At 41.4% G+C, this 26,150-nt stretch overlaps 2 protein-coding genes across 3 annotated transcripts in view; both read right to left on the reverse strand.

Annotated features, from left to right (window-relative positions):
• Positions 1-1,185, reverse strand: part of xaf1 (XIAP associated factor 1) — a 10,518-nt gene extending 9,333 nt beyond the window's left edge. The window contains exon 1 of the mRNA XM_080732043.1: positions 1,053-1,185. Within this exon, the coding sequence (XP_080588169.1) occupies positions 1,053-1,087 (35 nt within the window). The 5' untranslated portion in view covers positions 1,088-1,185. The remainder of the gene's footprint in view (positions 1-1,052) is intronic.
• Positions 1,186-7,341: 6,156 nt separating this feature from the next.
• Positions 7,342-26,132, reverse strand: LOC308289565 (TRPM8 channel-associated factor homolog). Of its 2 annotated transcripts, XM_080731293.1 has the most exons (16): positions 26,014-26,132; positions 24,074-24,171; positions 23,409-23,625; positions 22,746-22,921; positions 21,754-21,875; positions 20,741-20,822; positions 19,220-19,394; positions 17,994-18,041; positions 16,728-16,902; positions 15,429-15,523; positions 14,476-14,574; positions 14,225-14,336; positions 11,673-11,909; positions 10,528-10,754; positions 8,577-8,720; positions 7,342-7,861 (listed from the first exon to the last, which is right to left on the reverse strand). In XM_080731293.1, exons 1-16 carry the CDS (start codon positions 26,110-26,112, stop codon positions 7,625-7,627), a joined length of 2,343 nt encoding a protein of 780 aa, XP_080587419.1. In that variant the 5' UTR covers positions 26,113-26,132; the 3' UTR covers positions 7,342-7,624. The 2 variants fall into 2 exon arrangements, with proteins under 2 accessions (XP_080587419.1, XP_080587420.1); XM_080731294.1 differs by lacking the exon at positions 8,577-8,720.
• Positions 26,133-26,150: the final 18 nt, after the last annotated feature.

The following is a 26,150-nucleotide window of genomic DNA, read 5'->3' on the forward strand; positions in this document are numbered from 1 at the left end:
CATCCCTAATGCACTGTCATGTACATTTGATGATGCTCTTTTTATTCTCTCTTTGCTCTTTTTTTTTGCACTCTTTCAGTTCTTTATATCTTTTGTTGTTTGTTTTCATTATCTATCCTGCTGGATTGATTGAATAAATATACCTAGTGATAAAATCGTAATCATAATTTAACTCGGAGATTACAAATTGTAACCAAAATGTACCCTTTCGAGTCCATCGGTTAAAATGTCCCGGTTTGTACATTAAGAGAATACATAGAACTCAGTGTGCAGAATACAGGATAAACGAGTGAAACTGGAAGTGATGGAGAAAAAAAGCAAAAAGAAAACAATAAAGAGCAGACAGAATTGGACCATTATAAAATTGTAGCTGATAAATGGATGCTCTCCTGATTGGATGAGATTGGTGACCCAAACTAGGGGCTTTTAAGCCGTGACATCATTTTGTAGGCAGGAGAACTCTGCCCCCAGAGCATTTTCTGTCCCTCGCTATTTCAACAGATCCGAGATAAAAAAAATAACGACTAAAGTATAATTCTAACACTTTCCTTTCAACAACAAAGAGAAGAAAAATGTGTAAATAGTAAAAATAGTAAAAAGATTCACGGAAACTGGGGGCAGAAATTCTCCTCTGCCTACAAAATGATGTCATACTTAACAGCCCCCAACGCTTATTTGAACACACAAACACTTAAACCTCCTTTAATATCCATTGGTTGTGAAAGCAACTATATACTTAGTGTTAAACTACTATGTCAGTGCTTGGGAATTCCTCAAGTCTTGGGAATTCCTCATGTGGGTTTGGCACACACACACACACACACACACACAGGTGCGCATAATATTATTCGATTGCACATTAGAAAATGCGACAGACAGACAGACAGCTCACAACGTTCTCTTTTCATGCCGTATTGATAATCTACGATGTTACAAAGTTCAAGGTGTCATGATGTGACAGCACAGCAGGAGCGTTTTAACACAAGACGTTCATAACCTTTGACCGAACTTGTTGTAGATTAATAACTTTAAATTAAGATGACATTTCTCACCATTGATCGCAGACGCGTGTAGTTTGTGTGTCCATAATTTATTTCCAGTGCTCTGCGACTGACGATCTGTGGATCAAAGTATAGCTTGTGTGTTTTTATACGGCTGTTCTCTGGGTCAGACAGTCACTCTGTGTGGATCTAACTCCTGCTTTACCAGAAATTGAAAGTGAAAATAAAAAACACACAAACCAGAAACCAGAACTGCATGCCGTTGTCATGGCGTCAGGTTGGCCACGAGGTGTCGCCGTTGTACCATCTTTTCTCATGCTTGAGCTACTGCTGTATTAGCTCTGGTCCATAATAGTGGAGTTCTCCTAGCGTTAGGGAGAACTCCACTAACGCTATGGACCAGAGCTACTGCTGTATATGACTGACTGAGTGACTTGTGAATCAAAAACCTTCCACACATTAATGCAGGGGTCTTCAACAGGGGGTCCTAAGAGTTACTACAGGGGGTCCTCCAAATATTTGTGTGATAGAAACTTTTTTTTCCTTTTTTATATTAACGATTTGAACCCTATGCGTCCATATTCTGAGAACTTTAGCCAAAAATGGCAGATCTACAAGCTCACAACGCCTCACAGCACAAGGCGTTGTGAGCATGTAGATCGGCTATTTTCGAGGTTTGGTGTAGAGGGGAAAAAGAGCAGACTAATGCCTCATTCACACTGCATGTATATAGTTGAACGTTTTGCTTGCTTGGTCAATGTTATCTCAATGGAAACCAGCTTTAAAGCTTTCAAAGCTTTGTTCTGTGTATCTCATGTATCTTTAAAGCTGGTTTCCATTGAGATAACATTGACCAAGCAAGCAGTCTTCAACAGGGGGTCCTAAGAGTTACTACAGGGGGTCCTCCAAATATTTGTGTGATAGAAACTTTTTTTTCCTTTTTTATATTAACGATTTGAACCCTATGCGTCCATATTCTGAGAACTTTAGCCAAAAATGGCAGATCTACAAGCTCACAACGCCTCACAGCACAAGGCGTTGTGAGCATGTAGATCGGCTATTTTCGAGGTTTGGTGTAGAGGGGAAAAAGAGCAGACTAATGCCTCATTCACACTGCATACAGTTGAACGTTTTGCTTGCTTGGTCAATGTTATCTCAATGGAAACCAGCTTTAAAGCTTTCAAAGCTTTGTTCTGTGTATCTCATGTATCTTTAAAGCTGGTTTCCATTGAGATAACATTGACCAAGCAAGCAAAACGTTCAACTATATATCTGCAGTGTGAATGAGGCATAAGTACAGAGTGAAAGGTAAAGTATTGACGGTTAAGTGGTTAAATATCTGAAAACACAAATTGACATGAATCCAAAATACACTGATGATTGTGAATGGAATCAATGTGGGGTTCCCTGCTTCATCTCTATCTCAACTAAGGGGTCCTTAATATAATATAAAATGTGAGTATAGGACCACTGTAGAAATGGACCACCTTTCTGAAGATTTGTAAGATTTGTTTTGTAAAAGTAGAGCTATAGGGTACGTGATATTTTCTGATCTAAAGTAAAAGTGTTTCTTTAATATGTTAAAGGAGTAGTTCACTGCCCAAATTACTTTTTTTTTCTCTCCTATTGATTACTCACGACATGGAGACTTGAGTTCAATCATATTTTCCAATTTTGTTGGCTAATTTATTTTTGTCATCACTTCCATTTTGACTTGTTCAATCCATTACTTTAATCTATCACTTACAGTACTTAAGTAAATGTACTTAGTTACTTTACACCACTGGTTGTCCGTGGAGGTATTGCATGCATGTGGTCCCTGACCGTGCATTTAGTAATGCAGTTTATTTTTGAGCTGTGCTAGCCGCTCCAATAGGTGACTTTGTGTGTATGTCCATGTATGTCCCATTTCTGATTGGACGGTATGCCCCCTGTGACATCATGTATGTTTGTACATCATCATCATCATCATCATCATCATCATACTATAATTGGCGTGCTACTCGAACCCACTCTGTTTCTGAAGGAACAGTGTTTTTTGTGGGAAGTGTGAAAGTGGGCACCACTCACATCACATGGGTGTGATTTTTTCCCTTCCACAGAACAGTGCCCTAAATCAGTGCTTCCCAAACTTTTCAGGTCGAGACCCACGCTAGTGTGAGTACGCGTCACGTCACTTAGCACCGCGTTGTGTGCTTGTAGATCGGCTATTTTCACTACTTCTTAATCATACATATATATATTTCTCAGATGTGTTTGTTTGTTTGTTTTAAAATGTATAAAGTTCTTCAAGAAAATGTTTTCTAAAAAGAATGGAGGAAAAAACAAATGTAATTTTTAGTCGAGTCGTGACCCATAAAAATTGGTCCATGACCCACAAATGGGTCCCGACCCACTGTTTGGGAAACAGTGCACTAAATCTGTGGTTCTCAACATTTTCAGGCCACAACCCCCAAAATAATCATATTTTAACTGGGGACCCCCCATCCTGACGAGCACTAAGAGTTGAGGCATTACATTTAGTATAACACGGTTCTATTGTAAAAATAGCAGATCCACATGTAGATGTAGATCGGCTATTTTCACAATTTCTGCCTCTAATATTTGACAATTTGGTCAATGTTTAATTTGTAATTTTAGAGGTATTAAAAGGTCCTTAAATTGTCACTTTAGAACTGTATGACTACACCCCCTATACACTTAAACTGTTTGTTGGTTTGTTTACTGTTGAGTGATGAAACAATGTTGCACATTAAGTTAATCATCTGGGGACCCCCCGTAATCATTTGGGGACCCCCCTGGGGCTCCCGACCCACAGGTTGAGAACCACTGCCACAGAGGGTAACTCTATGGGAGGATACTGATATCAGAAAAAGAGAGAAGTGACAAAGATACGGAAGGCTGTCAAACAAGTCAATAAATCAGACAGACATGTGGGCTAAAAGGATAGCACAAACAAGTCCCAAAACTCACCTTTCCAGTGGGTGATCACTGATCAGGGCTTCTGTGGCCCTGGGGCACCTGAGCTCTGGAATTCCTAGCCTACGGAGGATCTAAGACTTGCAAAGTCAGTGTCGTAGCGCGTGGAAGGAACACGTTATTCCAACCAGTTCCTTTCCCCTCCATCAAGCGCCCCGGCTGGCCAGGGGGAGGCATTATTGAGACCAGGATTACTGCATGTTTTTGTGAGGGTATCAACCCCAGGAAACACGGGGAGAACATGCAAACTCCACACAGAAAGGCCCTATCGTCAACCCCACCCCACCTAGGGTGCTGATGACACGGAGGGAGAAACACGCCCCCAGCACCCACAGCGTCCCCCGGCGGAAATCGAACCCAGGACCTTCTAGCAGTGAGGCGAAGCACTAACCACTGCGCCACCGTGCCCCCAAAACCAAGGGTTTTCAACAGGTGTTCTATGTGGACCACTGGTTGTCCGTGGAGGTATTGCATGCATGTGGTCCCTGACCGTGCATTTAATAATGCAGTTTATTTTTGAGCTGTGCTAGCCGCTCCAATAGATGACTTTGTATGTATGTCCATGTATGTCCCATTTCTGATTGGACGGTATGCCCCCTGTGATATCAAGTGGGTCTATACATCATCATCATCATACTATAATTGGCGTGCTACTCGAACCCACTCTGTTTCAGAAGGAAAAGTGTTTTCTAGTGTGAAGTGAAAGTGGGCACCACTCACTTCACACTAGAAAACGGGTGTGATTTTTTTTCCCTTCCACGGAACAGTGCACTAAATCAGTGCCTCCCAAACCTTTCAGGTCGAGACCCAAAAGAGAGACTAGACGATTGCCCGGGACCCACGCTAGTGTGAGTACGTGACACGTCACTTAGCACTGTGTTGTGCTTGTAGATCGGCTATTTTCACTACTTCTTAATCATATATATATATATATATATATATATATATATATATATATTTATATATTATATATTATATATTATATATTATATATTATATATATAATTATTTTAAATTTTTTTATATGGAATTTCTTAGATGTGTTTGTTTGTTTTAAAATGTATAAAGTAAAATGTTTTCTAAAAAGAATGGAGCAAAAGACAAATGTACCCACAAATGGGTCCCGACCCACTGTTTGGGATCAGTGGTTCTCAACATTTTCAGGCCACAACCCCCAAAATAATCATATTTCAACTGGGGACCCACCCCCCCCCCCCCCCCACTCTAACGAGCACTAGGAGTCGAGGCATTACATTTTGTATAACGCGGTTCTATTGTGAAAATAGCAGGTCTACGTGTAGATCATGTAGAGCGCCTATTTTCGCAATTTCTGCGTCTAATATTTGACAATTTGGCCTTAAATTGTCACTTTAGAAATGTGCAGATACCCTCTTATATACACTTAAACTTTATGTTGACATTAAGTTAATCATCTGGTTGACTGGTTGAATTGATTGATTGAAGACTTTATTGTCAGTTTGCATGGGAAAAGGTACAGTTTCATGACAGTACAGTTCACAGGTACAAGGTCAACTAAAAGGAGATCATAGTAAGCTTTTCGGCTTATTTACACAGGAAACCATTATAGGCCTATCTCATATTGAGTGACTTTTCAGACCGATCTTAAAGGAAGTTTAAAGGAAGGGATTTACACTCCTTTAATTAAGGCTTTTGGTAGGGAATTCCATGTGTTAGTGATATAGCAGGGGTACCCCGCAAAATCATATGGGGACCCCCCTGGGGGTCCTGACCCACAGGTTGAGAACCACTGCACTAAATGACCAGTTGATTTAAACTTCAGAGGTCAGACAAGGTAATGAAAATAGCAAAAAAAAAAAAAGGGAAAAAAAAGCTGATCTACAAGCTCAGTGTTCTGCAAATCCCCTGAAAATCTACTGTCTTGCCCATGGCCAGACGTGTGAGTTTTGAAATGGCACATCTGTATGTCAGTGCAGTGGTGGAAATGTTCAAAGTATCAATACATTGAGTCATACTATAGAAATGTCTACTATTTCTATGCATGTATGCTGTATTGATGTTGATATATTAATGTATTACCTTGCTTATTGTAAGTCGCTCTGGATGAGGGCGTCTGCTAAATGCCTAAATTGTAAATTGTAAATTGTAGAAATACAGTAAACTTGAGTAAAAGTACAAAGATATTGGTATCAAAATGTGCTTAAAGTAGGCCTACAAAAAAAAAGTATACTCATTATGCAGAATGCCCCATTTCACAAGTTTACAAAATGTATAAAAAAATCTTTGGAAAATAGCAGATCTACAACCTCACAATGCGTGGCATCGAGACGCATTGTGAACTTGCAGATCTGTGAGCTTGCAGATCAAAAATAGCAGATGTACAAGCTCACACAGCACAGTATGAAGTGTATTTTTGAACAGCCAAGGCTAAAATCCAAAATGACAGATGTTTTCAACGGGTCAAGAATAAAACAGGACAAATAAGACATGGAGTTAAAGAGTTGCAGTTAGTGCCTCCTGCATGGGCAGATTTATTGTAAGGTCTAATTCAAAAGATTCAGACGTTTGACAAAGTTGTATGAGTAAACATGACAGTAAAATATTGCTTTCCCTCACATATCATAATACGATAGAATCTCAGAAACTTCATAGACTTGTGTACATTATTGCTTAGCTTTTCTATTTACCCTTTAAGAACTGGAACCACTTAAACCATTATTTTATGCTTTAACTATTAAACAATAGCAGATCTACAAGCTCACAGCGCAGCACCGAGTGCCGCACTGCAAGCTTGTTGTAGACCTACTTTTGAAAAATCATTTGTAACTCAAATATTTGCTTCTGGGGGGTCCCTGGAACAACATATTTTTGGATCGGTGTCCGCGGCCAAATATATGTCATTTTGCGGGTCCATTACATGCAAAAGTTTGAGGACCACTGATTTAGAAGACATTCATAAAATCGGGTAAAAATATTCAAAGACCTGCACAAACAATTTTTCAAAAATAGCTGATCTACAAGCTACTATTTTTTTTAATAGTTAAAGCATAAAATAATGGTTAAAGTAATAATGTGTTCCAGGTCTTAATTAAAGGGATATTTCTCTTTCAAAACGTTTTTTTTTTTTTTTTTTTTTTTTTTAATCATCTAAAACAGGGCCTCTCACCACACACACCCATTGTAACTTCAAACTCCATTTTAACCATGATAGATTCATTAAAAACACCCTCCTAATAAGTGAGCAGGCCATGTTTTTTCAATAACTTTTTTCATTTATTTTTAATAATTCTTTGGGAAAATTGAAAAAAATAACTGAAAAAGGTTATTGAAAAAACACAGCCTGCTCACGTATTAGGAGCGCATTATGAGTCACCAGAAAAAAATAATGGGTGTTTTTAATGAATCTATCATGAATAAAATGGAGTTTGAAGTTACAATGGGTGTGTATGGAGAGAAGCCCTGGAGGAGGAGAGCTGATAACATTTACATCAAATATCTAAATATTGAATTAAGCAAATTAAAAACTGTTCAGGGTGTTCACAAAAGCCTGATTAGACTATAAAATGACCAAAAGTTTTTTTGAAAGTGAAATATCCCTTTAATATGTTAGATTCACGTTGGCTAGTAACTCCGAGGACCCCCTAGGGGTCCCGGACCCTCTAGTACTAGACCATGGGGTGGTCGCTCCAGGCTGGCAGGCCGGACAGCTCCTGCTCGGTGGCGGCCTCTACAGGCCAGCCCCAGGCCTTGAAGAAGCCACACAGGTCGCGCTCCACGGCCCGGGAGAAGGTGCGGACGTACAGGTTCATCTTGCCCTGGTTGTCCCGAGGAATGTCCTCCTCCATGGTGTGGTAGTGAGAGAACACCTTCTTAAGGGACTCCCAGCCAAACTGCTCCTGGAGCTGCAGTGGAGAAGAGAAGGTAGTCAGGGAATATTATCAGAATACCTGTCAAATCTGGGAATAAATTCCTTACCAAACGATTTCTTCACCAAAGCCTTCGTAGAGGTGTCGAGTAACATATCTAACAAAGTTTGAAATTCAAAATCCCTAGGAGAATCTTTGACAGCTAGGGTAAGTTTGGGTCTCATTCACATACTTTACCTATAAAGGAAAAAAAGAGCCCCACAAAATCTGCTTGGGATGTGAGGGGTCAAACTAGGTGTTTTTAATTATTCTGAATCCATTGCAAGGATTTGTTTTGCACGAAAAACATTCCTTGTGCCCCACAAAACTGTGAAAAGTGATGACTCATCACTAAACCATCGTTTTGTGGGGCTGTTTTTAGCCCAAGGAATGTTTTTTGTGCAAAACAAATGCTTGCAATGGATTCTGAATAATTAAAACACCTAGTTTGACCCCTCAAATCCCACTTAAAACAGATTTCCAGGGAGTCTTTTTTTTCCTTTATAGTACAGTATAGTGTAAAGTACGTGAATGAGACCCAAACTTACCTTAGTTGTCAAAGATTCTCCTAGGGATTTTGAATTTCAAACATTGTTAGATATGTTACACCTTTCCGAACACATTGGTGAAGATTATCGTGAGTGTTTTTTTATTACGATGAACGATAATATCGCTATCTTCCCATCCCTACTTGTCTCTCTGCCTGTCTCACCTGCAGGTACGTCTCCAGAGCGACCCACACATGCCAGTCATCGAGGCTCCTCCCTCCCTTGATGTAGGACTCCACCCTCTCCTTCCTCTTCTCCCTGGTCATGTCCGGGTGCGCCTGTATAGATAGATAACAGTCATTTCCCCCCTGATAGAGGGAAATGACTGTTAAAATATTTATATACTGTAGTGTACATATACCGTATATAAATAATAGGCTTAAAGTTACTTAGTTTCCCTTTAACTTTATTCACCACAGTGTTGATTTCAGCGACTGAAACTATGGCAGAAAATGTTCGTCTGCAACCTTTTTTGACCAACTGACGAAAACAAAATAAACCTTCAATAAAAACTTAAAAACAATGACAATTTCATCAACAAATAAAAATGTTGGGAAGGGACTGGTGGAGAAGATATCCAGTAGAACTAAAAGACAAGTAATTTATTGTTTGGTTGCACTTGTGTGTTGTGCTCTGAAAACAGCACGCATCCAAAATCTGCCATTATGATGCCATCAAGGCCCAACAAAATACATTTTAGACACAATCAACTGTAGATTTAGTCGACTAAAATCTTAAAGTGATCCCTGACTAATACGACAAATATGCCTTAATACATTATAATTGTCCTCTATAATTACAATGTAAAATTAAAAACACCTTAAATATTTTATTTCTTCTAGAAATAGCTAATCTTTCACTCAATAGGGGAAATGCCTGTCGCAAGTTGATGATGTCATAAATGTAATTTGTGATCTATCCCTATGGAATTTATGGAATGCATGTGCAAATAAAAACAAACGTAATACTTCCTATGGTTAATATGAGCATCAAATCAATATTTCAAATGTGTTTGTGGTTTATTTTGCACATGCATGCCATAAATTAGACCACACATAACATTTATGACATCATCAACTTGCGACAGGCATTTCCCCTATTGACTGAAAGATTAGCTATTTCTAGAAGAAATAAAATATTTGAGATGTTTTTAATTTTACATTGTAGTTATAGAGGACAATTATAATGTACTAGAGGGTCGCGGCCCTTCGGGCCGCTCACATCTAGTTAAAAAAAAAAAAAAAAGTAAAAAAAAAAAGTTTAAAAAGAAAAAAAAAAAGTAAAAAAAAAAAAAAAAACTATTGTTTCCGGTCGGACATATTTGACCGGCGGACTATTTTATACAGAGGCAAAATATGAGGGTAATAACGAATACAACTGTATACAGAGGTTTGGAAACGACATCTTGCAAAGGTGACATGGGTGTTTGATTTTTTAAGCTATATTTAGTACATATGTAGTACATCTTGGCCAAGTGGTTTGGTATTTAAGTTAGCGATACATGACCCGGAAGTAGATCACTTACTCTTTTGTAATATAAAGATTAAGGCATATTTATCGTATTAGCCAGGGATCACTTTAAGATATTTGTCTGCTAAAACTAGACTAACACTAAAAACATTTCAGATGACTAGTAAAATATGACAAAAACTTTATTGAAAAATAAATCAAATAAATAATGACATGCTCCAAACAGGGTTGATTATTAATCAATGTTGTTAAATTATTATTGGTTATTTTTGATAATATATACATTGGTTTGTTTAATTAACTGTAACTACAGCACAAATCACTTGCCCTATGCTGTTTTGTGTTATTTATTAATGCGTTTATTGCTTTTCAGTTTGTTTTGGTCAAATACACACTCAAAAGTATGTTAAACAGGCGTAAACAAACCTATACTTGCCATATGTTTTATACTGATTTGTTGATATACTGTAAAGATATATCAAATATCTGTAAACCTTTGCGTCTCAATGATTTAATTATAAAAGTAAATGATTGGACAACCGCTAGGAAAATAATGGACAATCCTGGATGTTCTCGACCCTATAGCGTTGGGTTCGGTTAGCGACTAAGCTTAGCTAACGTAACGTGGCGGTTTTTCCCCCTCACCTTTTCCCGGGAGATGCCCAGCACCTCTTCGTGCACGTACACCGACCACAGGTTGCACGTGCCCTCCGTGGTGTGCGGGCTGATCTCCCAGCATGCTCTCTGCTGGTTGTGGCCCAGCTCGTGGATGGGGCCCCACAGGCCCTGGCGCCGCATGGTGGCCACGTCGTTGACCACCTCGGCTGCAGAGACGGTGTGCATCATGATGGGGTAGCCAGCGTGCATCCAGCCTGCGTGGATATATGGATAATACTACCGTTAGATTAACGTGAATGGAACCTTTTTGGGTTAGCATTCACCAGCGTCGGCAGGTTAGCGTTCACCTTCAATTTGGACTACTGGACGCTCGTTCCCCCATTTGTTTCCCCAATCCCTACAGTATTTAAACGCTCGAGTAGCCTAGTGTAGTCTTGCCAGTCGCTATGAGTTGGACTAAAAGATGCATATACCAAACAAATTTTCCAAAAGCAAAACTACTCCGCATCAAGGGGTTTATTAGGTAGGCCCTAAAAGTATGTCCTTGAGCAAGGGGAATTGTTCTGGGTTAAAACTGTTTCCGGTTTGATAGTTCCGGCAAAAGCGTAGTCCGTCTCTAGGACATACATGGGCAACTGGCGGCCCGGGGAACACATGCGGCCCCCACCTTCACTTAATGTGGCCCGCAGGTTAATACTGGAATACTGATATATTATTGATTTCAGCTGTTAGAATTCCAAACATGACTCGCTTTAATTCTGTCAGTCTATATTGTAGCTTAATGACTAGTATAGTAGTATTAAAATGTATTTTTTTTATGTCCAGTGCATTTGTATTTAGATTCATAAAGTTAACATGAGTATATAACTAAAGGCGTTTGAAATTAAATCAAAATGTTACATTTCAGGATTCTAATTCAAAAATAACAAAAAATAATTCAGGATTCCAATTCAAAAGAAGCAAAAATAGCAGATCTACAAGCTCAAAACGCATCGCAATCTGCTATTTTTGCTTCTTTTGTACGAGATACTAGAATGACAAAGTAGGACATATAGCAATACGCGATGTGGCCCTCTGGAGTGAAGGTGGAAATATAGTGGCCCTCGCCGTCATCAAAGTTGGTCTAGGACTACAAAATGACGTAAAATTGGAAGCGATCCCAGGCTACTGACCTGCAGAGATCTGCACGTCGGCCACAAAGCGCTCCTTGCGAGGGAACCTGTGTGGGATGGCGGCCAGGTCGGCCACACCCCTCATGATGTCATCCCAGAGCGCCGCTAGCTCATCAGGACGCTCTAGCTGGCGGACGGCGTCCGACGGCACGGTCAGGACGATGTTGTCAAACTCTAGCTCCGCCCAGGGGGCGGGGGCTGTGCGCAGCGACGACCAATCAGCCAGGGTCGTCACTCCTGGAGACAAGAGGCATTTTATTCACAGTAAAGATCATTTCATTTTATTTTTTATCCCACGATTTTGTAACCCATTTTTCCCCATAGTGCCAATTGCCTAAACTGTAATCCTGGACGCTACTCTCCCTCTGCCAACCTGAGGAGAGCCCCGAAAACTGAGCTTATGCTTCCTTCAGTACATGAGGAGTGAGCAGGCCGCTTCTTATCACCTGACGTAGCGCGTGGAAGGAACACGTTATTCCAACCAGTTCCTTTTCCCTCCATCAGGCACCTCGGCTGGCCAGGGGGATGCAGTATAGAGACCAGGATTACTGCATGTTTTATTTTTTATTTTTTTGAGGGTATCTACTAGGGATGCGAAGATATACCGGTACGGATCGTAATCGCGATACAAACGTGCGCGATACGAGTGAATCGGTTCATTCAGGGTGGATCGGTACAATTGACGGCTGGAATCGTGATGTATCGTATCGTGAGTGTCTGGATCGGTACATTCCACGGTTGGATCGGTTTTTGCATGATAGTATTTCATTCTATCCTGTGTTTCCGAGGCGCATTGAATGCCCCATCAGCCCTCCCCCCAAAAAGCACTTGTAGCGACTCTACAGACATGCGTCTTTTACAGCAGCACTGAGCTGAGCGCAGTGAACACCCGACCCGACCGAATGCAGATACAGACAGACAGCACTCGTGAGCCCACTGGTTAAACATGCAGGATTAGTACCACGTTTAGCTTTATAACATCCCTGTCCAATGTTCGCTGATGTGATCCGTTGTTGTGTCACTGGACTGGAGCACGCTGCGTGATATTATGATCCACATTCCACACCCGTTTGTTCTTCTTGTCGAGTCTGCGACGGAATTGATTTAAACAAAGCAGAAGCTTCCACGCTTTAACTACACACACGTATGAACTACAACAACGATGCTGGGCGTGCAGCTAGCGATTAAAACAAAGTATTTGACACTGTTTCACAAGTTGTTACTGTAGCAGGCAGAACACCCCTCTGCTGCTGTGTTCCCTGTTCCCTCTGCAAAGAGAGGCTGGAGCCTGACTTATAATTGGCAGCTCGGCGGTGTCGCGCACGCACCTAAATAGCAGACCTACAAGCTCGCAACGCGACGCGTTGTGACTCAAATATCTACGTTTTGAAACATTTTGGCTAGAAATGGCAAAATCCTAGATTATATTCATACAATATAATAATAATACAGGTCAAGGATCCTTAACTGAGAAGAGAGAGATCAAGCAGGGACCCCCAATCAGGTGCACTGTAGGCTATTTTAGACTACTGTAGGCTATTATATAAAACTGTTGCAGATTAAAACATGTCAGAGACTTGTTTGACAGTACTATATCATCAGTGACATTAATACATTACTATGTTGTGTTTATTTGTTCACACTTTATCTTTTCTAAATATGATGGATTTATGTTATTCATTATAATCCATGAATTATTATCTCTTAAACCCTCAATAAGTGTTAATGTATTGGCTAATGTTCCCCCATAGGGTTGCTATTTGCTAGTGTTCAATTGGTTACTGTAAAAACTAACTATTAATATTTGGCCGCCTCACATAACTCTGAGGACCCTAGGGGTCCCTGACCACCTGTTGAGGATGTAATGATATATAATAATGATATAATGATATAGTATTAATCAAACAATTCTACCAGCCAGCAAGGAGTGTTCTCCCAGATTTCAATATGTTGGATTGTTAGGCAGAGCCTAGTACTACAGTGAAACAATAAATTGTTTGGAAATTAAATGTAATGCATTTTTAGTAATGTTTTGGGGGGGAAATTTACATGGGCTTTAATATAAATCCTTTGCATTGTGTTGAATCGCACCGAATCGTGAATCGTATCGGATCGTAAGGACCAGGGGTGTATCGCAAAATATCGTGAATCATATCGCATCGTATCGGGGTCAGGGGTGTATCGTGATGTATCGTATCGGCAAGATTTCAATGTATCGCAATTATATCGTATCGCTGGGAGTGTATCGTGATGCGTATCGTATCGCCTCAGTGGTCGAGATTCGCATCCCTAGTATCTACCCTAGGGGACATGGGGAGAACATGCAAACTCCACACAGAAAGGCCCTTTCGCCAACCCCACCTAGGGTGTTGGCGCTGATGACGCAGAGGAGAGAACATGCGCCCTAGCGACCACAAGGGTATTTATGGTATACTTATGGTATAGGACTTAATTGACCAATTAGGACTTAATTAACCAATTAAGTCTAACCAAAAATAAATCACACATATATTCGTGTTCCTTCCAAGTCTCTCTCTCTGTCTCTCCCTCACCAGACTTGTAGTACGGCGCCAGCACAGCCTCTTCCACGAAGAGCTCCGCCCCCTCTACCTGCGTGTTGGGCGGAGCCAGCAGGTAGATAAGCCCCCCCCACAGGTTCCACACCTGGACAGGTGACACCGTTAACAATTAATAAATTATTGTTGGAGGACTCCAATGTTATATATATATAAAAAAAAGAAAAAGTAAAACGAGTAACTGATAGAATAATTAAAAACTATGGATGGGTCCAGCCTGTACACACCTGCATCATCGCTGTGGTGACAGGGAAACGCTCGTGGACGAGTGGCGCCCTCTTCAGCTCGTCTTTGTTAAGGCGGTCAGTCTGACAGCCGATCTGCACCTGAACCAGGGACGTGCAGAGATATTAGAGAGGCAGGGGCATTTGGTGAAAATATCGGAAATAGTGACCTCCAAGCTCACGACGCCTTGTGAGCTTAAAGGTCAATTTTCGGTGCTTGATACCACACTAAACTAAGCATAATCAAGTGAATACCGGAGATGTGGTGTAACGGCATGGACTTCTACACAGAGAGTTCCTGGTATCAATACGCTTTGGGCTTATCAGGCCATTTCAAACTTATTGCACATTAATGAATGGTTGTTTTTGCAAAAATATGTTTTACTTTTGCTAATTTTCATCTTCATAAGTCCATAGATGGTGGTCAGCCACAAACTCACAGTCACAACTTAACTGGCCAACCAGTGGACTGGATACCAGTTCTGTTCAGAATTTGTCATCTCAAAATATTAGAAATATTAGAAAACGCTCACTAGTGGGCTCGATAAAAGCCCGGCTCAATAAGCAGGATCGATAAGGTGCTCATTATCAATAAAAATGAACAAGATCCATCCCTACTCCCAATCTGCTGCTGTAGTCTGAGGACTCACCACCTTCTTCACCACAATGTAAAAATGAAGACCGTAGGCTATATTGTTTTTTAGACAGATGCTAGGCTCTTGGTTTACTTGTGATCTTGTAGTTTACTGAGGCAACACTGTATGTCTGCATTTGATGATGTGTTTACCTTGCATATTGCAAGTCGCACTGGTTGAGAGCATTCCGATGAATGTCTAAATTGTATAAGATGTCATTTTGGCACGAGTGTCGACGGCGAGTGTCAGCAGCAAGATGAGTTGTGGAACGGTTATTGTGACAAATATAGCCGTGAAACTTGATATCATAAAGTACAATACCTGCCATCCCTTGTTGACGATCTGTGACGGCAGCACAATGTAGGTCTTCATGCCAGGAGAGAGATAGAGTCCTGTACTGAGCCACTGCTCTTCTCCTACATGCGCACACACATGCACACACGCACGCACGCACGCACAGCACAAACACAAACAAAATGTTACAGATAATCTACAGAAGAAAAGAGATTTTATGTTATAACTAGATTTCCAGGCCTTCAACAGCTACAGTGCCCTGTATGTGTTAGATACAGTTAGTTTATATTCAATATGTTTTATGAGATACATAAAGTGGTTCCTGTGTAAATAAGCCGAAGGATCTCCTTTTAGTGTGAAACGTGTCGACAGTTTTTTAAAGGGAAAATCTATTTAGGATATAAATAAGTAAACACAGTGATTCTCTAGCAAATATATGGACATTATATTTCAACACATAGGGACAAACCCACAGCTTGACATGAACACAGAGATTACACACATTTATCGATAGAACAAGAGTAGCTGTATGGAATGGAAAAGTAACAAAACCCCTCTTTCATTTTCCCTCAAAATTGCTAAATACAAGGCACAAATAAAGTTTCCATACAAACGATTCGATACCAATGATCTGCATTGTAAAACTATACCGATATGATACAAAGACAAAGCGGTACGATATATGCGATATATATCTATATAGTAGATAATTGCAAATTAAAATCGATTTTTCCATTCAGTTACTATATCGTAACACCCCTAATGAACTATTGTGCCAAGTTAGGTCCGGATCAGAGCAAATGTACGTCGGAATTAGAGATGTTACCGATCAATCGGCAATGGATCGGATCGGGCCGATCAAAGCGTGATCGGCGATAATCGGTGGTTTAGATCAAAAGGTAAATTCACCGATCCGATCCGATCGATCCGATCAACCAGCCGTTCAGTATGCCCACTTGAGGCCATTTTGTGGTATTGATTTCCACAGTGCTGAAGGAATAATTTGTTACTGCTATGATAATAAATACATAGTAATGCTGGTAAATAACTATAAGGCAAATATATAAATTAATTCATGAGTGAATGAATGAATTAAAGTTAAAACATTAACATTTAGAAAATATAAATAATAACTTGATCGGATTGGTGATTGATCGGTATCAGGTGATCAAACTTTTGTGATCGGTGCTCGGTGATCGGTTCCAAAAAACCTGATCGGACCATCCCTAGTCGGAATGTTATGTTTGTGACTGCGGTCCGCGGTCGGGCAGGTCCGCCCAGCCCTCCAGTTAATCTCATCATAGTATACATGTTCTGTGATCAAACCTTCAGTGATGACGTCCAGCTGGACCTTGTGGTTGGAGACCACGGGCAGGCCAGGGTGGTCCTTGATCAGGTAGGGCAGCAGAACATCTGGATCCTCACACACCTTGTACAGCTCTGTTCCCATGGTGAGGAGCAGGTGGTCCCTGGGGGTCCTCACTGGGGAGTCCTCACACGCCTGGAAGAGATGAACAGAGGAGAACACAGCATTCTGTAGAGGTATATATATAACTAGAAGAATAGAAGGAAACACAGCATTTTGTAAATATATATAACTACTGTAGAAGAACAGAGGAAAACAGCATTCTGTAAAGCAAGGGTCTTCACCAGGGGGTCCGGGACCCCTAGGGGGTCCTCAGAGTTACTACAAGGGGTCCTCCAAATCTTTGTGTGATAGAAACTTTTTTCCCTCCTTTTTTATATTGACCATTTGAACCCTATAGCATCCATATTCGGAGAACTTTAGCCAAAAATCGACAAGATCACAACGCCTTGTGCTGCGAGGTGTTGTAGATCGGCTATTTTCGGCAAATAGCTTTGGTGTAGAGGGGGAAAAGAGCAGACTAAGTACAGAATGAGGGTCAAGTTTGACGGTTCAAGAATCTAAAATACACTGATGATTGTGCTGTCATTGTGCTGTCAAAAGATGAAACTATATGGAATCTATTAACAGGTTGTGGGGGTCCCTGCTTCATCTCTCTGTCAACTAAGGGATCCTTGGACTGAAAACATTGAAGACCGCTGATGTTAAGAGATATCTATTATACAGTATAGGCTATTATGGGAGCGTGTCAATATTTCGACATAACATTTGTTCAATGCGGGTGATGTTAACCTGGTGAAATTCTAACCACTATGTCTATTGCCTAAACCTAACCCAAACCCTAACCTCAGTAAAACTATGCCTAAACCTAACCCTAACCCTTAGTCGAAATAATGACACGTAGAAATAGCAAGATTTCTCCGGCTATCATTGCTGTCAAGTGAAAACCTCCCAAAGTGTTCAGGATTTCATTTCAGAAGTAGCAAAGAATTGCAGATCTACAACCTCAAAACGCATCGCAATGCGACAATCTTTTCAAAATGTATGCGACACTGTAGCATAACGAAGAAAGGCGTTAATTAAAAAGTTAAAATATGGAGATAAGAAGAATATGCTTGTTGACTCTTTGCCATGGCTTGACCGTAGATCCCTGCATTAAAAAGCCCACAGTGATTAAAAGGAAAAATATATATAAATGAACTGATAGCAAATCATGCCCAGCTCACCTGCGGCATGCCAGACTTCTTCAAGATGTCTGTGAGGGTGGACAGCACCTGCAAATAGGAAAATAATAATGATAATAATAATGCATTAAGTAAAATCTTGCTGAGTGGTTGTTATCGAGAAATAAAATCCAGACGGGCTATCAGACTGAAGGGAACGACTGCTCTCTCAGCAAGACGTTATCCTGCTTATTACACAGCTACTTAATAATTTGACTAAAAACTAAAAACAAAACAGGACAGAAAGTAGGCCTACTGAAAGTGTTCCACAAGTGGAAAACAAGGAAGTGTTGATCAAATAGAATACATTTTCTGTTACTGCACCGTCTATTTCTCGCTTCAAATATATTTTTTAAACATTCTTGAGAGAAACGTTTAGTTGTAAATGACACTGTGTGTTTGTGTTTGTTTACTGTTATGTTGGATACGGCACTAAATTCACGCAGTGCAGCCTGAGTGCAGCAGGTGTTCTGAGCCTTTGATTAGGCATCAGTCTGTTATAGAGCGGAGCAGTCTGTTATCCAGAAATAACAGACCTCTGATTTCAACGACCAATCAGAATCAAGCATTCAACCAAGCCAGGAATAATCGTTAATAATGAATAGCGATATTAACATAACAGTGAGGCAACACAATAAAATGAGGCTTAAATGTGTTAATTCCACGACTGGAGATATGTGATGTTGTTTAATACCTGACATTAATTCTGGTGAAAAAAAGCCTGCATAATATAATATCAGTATCGGTTGATATAAAATAAAATTGGATATTGACAAAAAAGCCAATATCGGACATCCCTAATCACGTATGTTATCTTCATTATTTATCTATCAGTCACTCAAGTTCTCCTCAAAATGACGTAAGACACTGCGTTTGTACCGACAGTACAAAGGCAAGGCCCTTAGCCAATGAGGTGCAGGCAAAGCGTAGATCTTTGTGCCCAAACATGGTGTTACATGCGAGCCCACACTGTTTCGTAGGAACAGTATTTCTAGTTAATAACTAGACCAGGTCAACCTGGTTGTGCCAGACCCCGGTTCTGCCAACCCTCTGGGCCTATAAATTTAATGGTACATTTATAGGCTGTCTGTCCCTTTGTAGGCATGTCATCATCATGTCATCATCATATATACCCTTTATATAGAAAACCCGGACAGACCGACATTTGCTTATGTAGGCCTACCCATTTCATGGGTCTGGCAATGATTGTTGTGGGTGTTTGACTCCACCTGCGTGTAGGAGGAGCAGTCGTAAGCCTTCATCTGCAGGTAATGGGCGCAGTCTCCGCCCAGATGCTTAAGGCCCGCCTCCTCCTGTTTGGTAAGCTCCTCCCCCTGGTTCATGTGACAGGCGAAGCGACGTAGCAGCTGTCTGAAGTGGTAGCTGTGATTACCGCTAGCCTGGCTGGGAGCAGAGCACACTTATATTTAGGGATGGAGCTTGTTAATTTGTATTGCACAACAAATTCTGAACAGAACTGGCATCTTTTTTTATTGGCCAGTTGTGACTGTGAGTTTTTGGCTGACCACCATCTATGAAGATGACAATTGAGAAAGTAACACATATTATCATTAAATGTCATTAAAGAGGCGGTGCCATAGTTTTGTACTTTTTCTGGTTTTCATGTAGGAGGTTGACAGTACTTCATTAGACCCCCTGGTGTGGTTGTTATGAGCAATTATATTTGACCTTTCTTCCTGGAGGCTGATACCTTGTGGGTCAAAACTGCAGATCCAAAAAGACTGATTTAATGACATCATATAATCATCCCCTCCCCTTTTACCATTCACCCAACACTGTGGCTAACTTTAGCTAGGTCACCACCCACCATGACAACCAGGCATACTTAATGAACTGGTGGGTGTGGCCACATAAAAACCTAATTTTATATTTTATTTTATTATAATATGAATAGCACTGTAATCATTTCTTGACCGCCTCCTGTCTTGATTGTTTAAACAACAATCTTGATATCCAAGCTTGGTAAGCTCAAAGCGTATTGATACAGAGGCCGTGTCCAAGGTACCTGTCACTCAACTCTATGCTGGTCAGCCTGCTTTGGATGAGACAAAACATGTTTTAACAGGAGCGCATTCAGACATCTATAATCTAAAATAGCGTATGTTCTCTTCTTGACTGTTTTATGTATTTTCTCTTGTGCAGCACTTTGGAAACCTCTTGGTTAAAATGTGTAGATAGAAATAAAGTGGATTGGGATATCAAACATTGTATGAGTGTTCACTCAGCCATCGAGGAGGGCGGAGTGATGCGACTCTAGGGGGGAGAAATGAAATGAGAAATGAAAACCAAGCTGTACGGGACGTGCAGAGAATGTTGAAAATTCTAAAAGGACCTTTTGGTGGATATATCGAAAATAGCAGACCTCCAAGCTCACAACGCGACGCGTTGTGAGCTTGGAGGTCGGGTATTTTCGGTACTTGATACCACATTGAACTAAGCATAATCAAGTCAATACTGGAGATGTGGTGTAATGCCATGGATTTCTACGCAGAGAGAGCAATTCTTTCAACATAAGATGCTGCATTCAAGTTCAAGAAGAGTTTGGACAAGGCAATTCTCTTGAATGCTGCATTCAGGCATGGCATGGAAAGAGAGCATTTGCATTTCTTTCACCATAGTGAAAACTGCATTCATCGTCTGGAGAGGGCACTTTTTACAGATGGGTAAAAGGGCAGGGGCTCAAGCCCCCTTTGATGTCTATGTGTGCACGTGCCTGAAGCTGTACCAACCTGGGCTGCGGGACATCGTAGCGTCCTGCTGCCAGTGTGTCTCCCAGCACACTCACACCCATCTTGGTCAGCACACGGTTCCCTGTAAAAAGAAAATTACATTTTAGCCTGGATCAAATTATTTTGAGATGGGGGTCGGCTGTAGGGCTGTCACAATTATTACATAATCAGATAATCGCAATTATTTGACATAATCGCAAATATTTTGTCATTATCGTCATGATCGTCATAATCGTGAATGTTGAAAAATGTTCATACATTTACAAACATTTTCAGAAATAGTGGAAATAGCAGATCTACAAGCTCACGTTGTGAGCTTGTAGATCGGCTATTTCAGGGTAATGTAAAATGTCATAATCGTGACAGCCCTAGACGGCGGCCTAATAGATAACATTTTGGGGGTCCTTGACATGAAAAGGTAGCAGTCTCATGTTGTCTATGATGTCAGACATCTATGATGTCAGTCATCTCCATATTTGGGAAAAGGTAATTTTTGCATTTTCCAATTCAAGTCAATGGAGAAAAATTATTTACGAATACATTTACATAACATATACAGTATAACGTATCTCTTGTCAAAATACAAGCAGACAAGTCCTGATGAAGCCGGTCAATTTGACATATGACCCAAACTGTGGGAGGAGTAGCGCGGCAAAATAAAGTTTAACCGGCAAGATGAAAAGATGTAAAGAAAAAAAGTCAGCAGAGGGGGCTTGAAGGCAGCATTCTCTCCTGATCCATGCTGTTAATAAGCCTCATATCCAGTATTCACTTGATTATGCTTAGTTTCGTGTGTTATCAAGTACCGAAAATAGCTGACCTCCAAGCTCACAACGTGTCACAGTGTGACGCGTTGTGAGCTTGGAGGTCGGCTATTTTCAAAATGTTCGCCAAACGCCCTTTTAGACATTTCGTCCCCTGCCTCTCTAACATTCTCTGCACGTCCCTGCAACTATCCTATGAGTGGATATTTGACCTCAGTACACAACACAACCATGGGCAATGATTAGTACCTTCATAGTCCGTCAGAGGGTTCTGTTCAGGGTGAGTGTAGGCCCAGTGCCAGGCGTGTCCTCCGATCAACAGACCTCCTCCTTCTGCCACAAAGTTCTGGATCTCTTCCTTGTGCTCGTCGCTGGTGCAGGCAGAGCACAACAACACGTTCAGATATGAAATTATAAATGGTGCATTTGTTAAGCGCCTTTATCCAAGGCGCTTTACAGAGATTGTGCATTACATCCACCCATTCACACACACGTCCATACACAGATGGTGGAGGAAACCATGCAAGGCGCCAACCTGCTCATCAGGAGCAACTAGGGGTCACTTCAGAGTCTTGCTCAAGGACTCTTTGACACTAACTCTGGGGGAGCCCGGGATCAAACTGGGAACCCTTCGGGAACCCTCCGTGTTCTAATGATGGTTTCTCTACACATGAGCAACTGCACATATTCATGCCACATATTGTAGGCCTACAGTGAAATATGTTAATATGTAATGCCTCGTTACTGCTTTGTGATTGATGATTATGGCACATTATTATTATGGCTCTACACCTCCCCACAAACCAATTATCTCAAAGGCTACCTTTAACAAATATGAAAACAATGAAATGATGTTTGCTTCGATTCATTTTGTCAAATTCCTCACATTATTCTTCACACCAGAATTTGGACCACATTAACTATTATTTATATATGTTTATTTGATAAGGACAATACAAAAAAAAAAGAAAAAAAAAACATGAACCTTTTGCATGTACAATACAGTTTGTAGCCGAGGATAATTTGGGACCCCAGTGCCTGCTTAAGCCTTTATATACAAATGATATCTACCTAAAAACGTCTTTTACAAAACGTTATAATCCGGCTATTTACAAACAGCTCATCTACAAGCTCATAACTTGCTGCTTGCTGATGGCGAGCTTGTAGATCTTCAATTTTTGAAAATCGTGGAATCATTTTCACAAGTTTGAGCAGAAAAACATTAACTTTGGGACATGCACCTGTAGGTGTTACACACAAACACGCTCAGCTCCTTATGGAAGGCCGTCTTCTCACACTGCAGTCCTGATTGGCTGAGCAGAGGACGGGCAAAGTCCATGGCCGGGTGGACACCGACCAGCCCCCGCCGTCCCTCGTCCAGCCACTGGAGGGCGTTGTGCAGGAATGGAGCCAGCTCCTGTTTATTACACACACACAGGACCAGACCCATGATGGTATATCGAAAGTAAATAAGGAAAGGGCCCTCCATAAAACACGCGAAAGGCAGCATTCTATAGGGAATTTTCCTTTCCATACTCTCCTGAACACAAAATTTGCTTTCTGTTGGAAATCCAGAGGGAGAGCGAATGCATTTCCCAGCGCGGCAGGTGCTTGTAGATCAGCTATTTTCGCAGGCGTGGGGCCTACGACGTGGGTTTCTAGACAGAGGACACATTCTTTCAACATAAAATGTTGCATTCGAGTTCAGGAGAGTTCAGAAAAGACAAGTCTCCTGAATGCTGCAGGACATGGAAAGGGGGCATTTGCATTTCTTTCTCCATAGTAAAAGCATACATTCAATGGTCTGGAGAAGGCAGTTTTTTTAACAGCTGGGTAAAAGGGCAGGGGCTCAATCCCCCTTTGATGTCTATGTGTGCACGTGCCTGGTCAAATTCACAGCTCACCTCTCGTCCTAGGTAGCCCTCGTGCGAGATAACGACAAGCCTGCCCTGGCCGTGGTAGCCCCCGGCCAGGAAGGGCCGCCCGTCCTGGGTGGTCCCGATGGGGAAGGCCAGCGGGCCGTGCACCAGCAGCTCACTGGGGACCCCGTCTCCCTGGATGTCAAGGTGCTCCACGCCCCGGAGGAGGAACCCCAGGTCCTCTTCAAAGTCCTTACCGGGCCTGGACAGACAAGAGGACACGGTCACCACTGCTTAAGTATTACTAGTAGCAATACCACAATACCAACATACTCTGTTAACACATTTCTACAACAGTTTTCTGAAAGACTTGTGTTTTCTGTATCGTCAAAACTATTATTAAATAAGAAAAAAAAAAAGATATACAAAATAATTCAGTTCTACAAGCTCATAGTGTGGCACAAATGAACGAGTTGTAGATCTGCTATTTTTGAATAGTCATTATAAAATAATGGTTAAAGTGATTAAAATGCTGAAAATAGCTCAAATCCCCCCCCCCCCCCCCCAAAAAAAGGGCATTCTGTTGCAAGTTAATGTCCTGCCAATCTATGAAGTCACGAGCCAACCCTATCATTTTACAAAACAAAAATGTTATGTTGACCAGACTCTTATGAATTGTGAATATCAAATGTGATGGTGTGTCCACTTACGCCACAGCCCTCCAGGAGGATGGTATGTGTGGGTAGACTGGCAGACACTCTCCCTTGACATGCTGCTCAGAGAAGTAGATGCCTGCCACACTGGTCACCTGCATGCAGGGGTGGAACCAAGTCAGTCAAAGCACAGGTTAAAGATGGGCAATACATAGAAATATTTTATTTCCCAATACTGTATCGATACTCCAGGCTGTAGTATCGCAATACTGGGGGTGGGGGACTCCCATGCATGTTACCATGCATAGAAACAATTCACCCTTTGTTAGGCTCCTGGTTGGTCCCTGACTGACCAACCAGCAGGCTCTATTTGCCTTGTCCCGCCCTGGCTCCGCCTTTTTATGTTGAATTAGCTAAAACGTAATTTTTTGAGAAATAAAAACCTTTAAAAGCATGCTGATTCACTATGCTGCCACTGAGCAGCTCCAATTGACTGAAACAAAGTTTGAAATTAGAATTGAGCACACAGAATAACAATATGAAGCAACTGAATTAACATGGCAGTGGATGGAATGTCCCACTGAATGTCCCTCCAAGACACAGCAACCAATGGGTGTGGAGAGGGGCAGGACAATGGGCGGGACTTGACAAAGGGTGAATTGGTAGTTCAGTCCTGACACTACGCTCCTCTAGATGGCGCTATATTATTGCTAGTTCGCCTTCCAGTGATTCATCTCAATATACTGTATATAGAGAGTATGCGCGTGACTTCATCATCACCATACCCGGAAGTTATGCGGGAACGCCTTCTGAGTGGCAAAAACATACTTTCTGGCCTTGACAGCCCATACACTTTGCCACTCGATTTGCCTTTCACTTTATGTTTGCGCATATCCTCTATTGCAATATTGGAATTTGTTGCGACTGTCAAGTCGCAGTTATTGCGACCGCCAGGTTGCAGTTACGATCAAAACCTCCACCGGCTGTCTGTCTGTCTGTCACGTCACGTCACATGTCACACTTTTGCCCTACTCGATTTTTTTAAAACACATTTTTGGACACTGCTCCTACAGATTTTGCCCTAAAATCACACAAAGCGGTACACAGTATCTCTGAAGTCATGTCATCAGCATGGATCTGTCCCATTTCCCATATTTCCTCCTGATTGGCTACCATTGCCTTCTAAAGTTTATGTATGCAACCTGACAGTCGCTTATCTCCCGATTTAGGGAGTCTTACTGCTACCACAATAAATTGCATCGCAATGTATCGTGATACAATCAATAGATACCCATCTATCAACGGGTCTGTGGCCTTATAGATGCAGAATAGACCAAAATCAAATCTTTGCTTCTGGGGGTCCCTGGAACAAAATATTTTGCGATGGGGGTCTGTGGCCAAATACATATCATGCTGGGGGTCCTTGACATGACAAAGTTTGAGGAAAAAATGATAGCAACATAAGTTTATTTTCAGAAAACTGTTAGGATTTTAGAAGACATTTTGTAGAATGTGCTTATCAGTGGTTAAGGACCCCCAAAATGTTTTTTTTTATTTTTTGGCCGCGGACCCCCATCTCAAAATATTTTGTTCCACGGATAGACCCCTATCGCAAAATATTTTGTTCCAGGGACCCCCAGAAGCAAAAATGTGATTTCGGTCTATTCTAGCTTAAGGCCACAGACCCGTTGGGAAACGAGTTTGGGTGGACTTTGTTTTAGGTCGACCTTTCCTGTATTCGGCTCTAGATCTACTCCATAGAGTTATAGTTCTACTCAGAGCCCTAGAATGGAGAGTTGCGTCACTCCCGTTCACTTCATGGGGCCAGGTCTTCTACGCACACATCTATTGGCGTATAGTGACAAACGGCCAACCGGAAGTTTACAAAATGCATTGAAGTCTATGAGGTGTAAAGTGACAATGAACCACGTGACCAGCGCTGTTTCTGACCCCGCGGTGACACCACTCTCTGATTATACTGCTCTGGTTCTACTCACCTGGTTTCCTGGGTATGTCAGCAGAACGTTGTCCTCAGGGTGCTGCTGCCTCCAGTACCATGCCTGGCCGGCCACCAGCAGCCCTCCTCCCATCTTCATGAAGTGGACCAGAGCGCCACCGTCTGGAGCCACGCAGT

Source organism: Nannobrachium achirus (genome assembly GCF_963921795.1).
Source record: "Nannobrachium achirus genome assembly, chromosome: 8".
Classification (NCBI taxonomy): Eukaryota; Metazoa; Chordata; class Actinopteri; order Myctophiformes; family Myctophidae; genus Nannobrachium; species Nannobrachium achirus.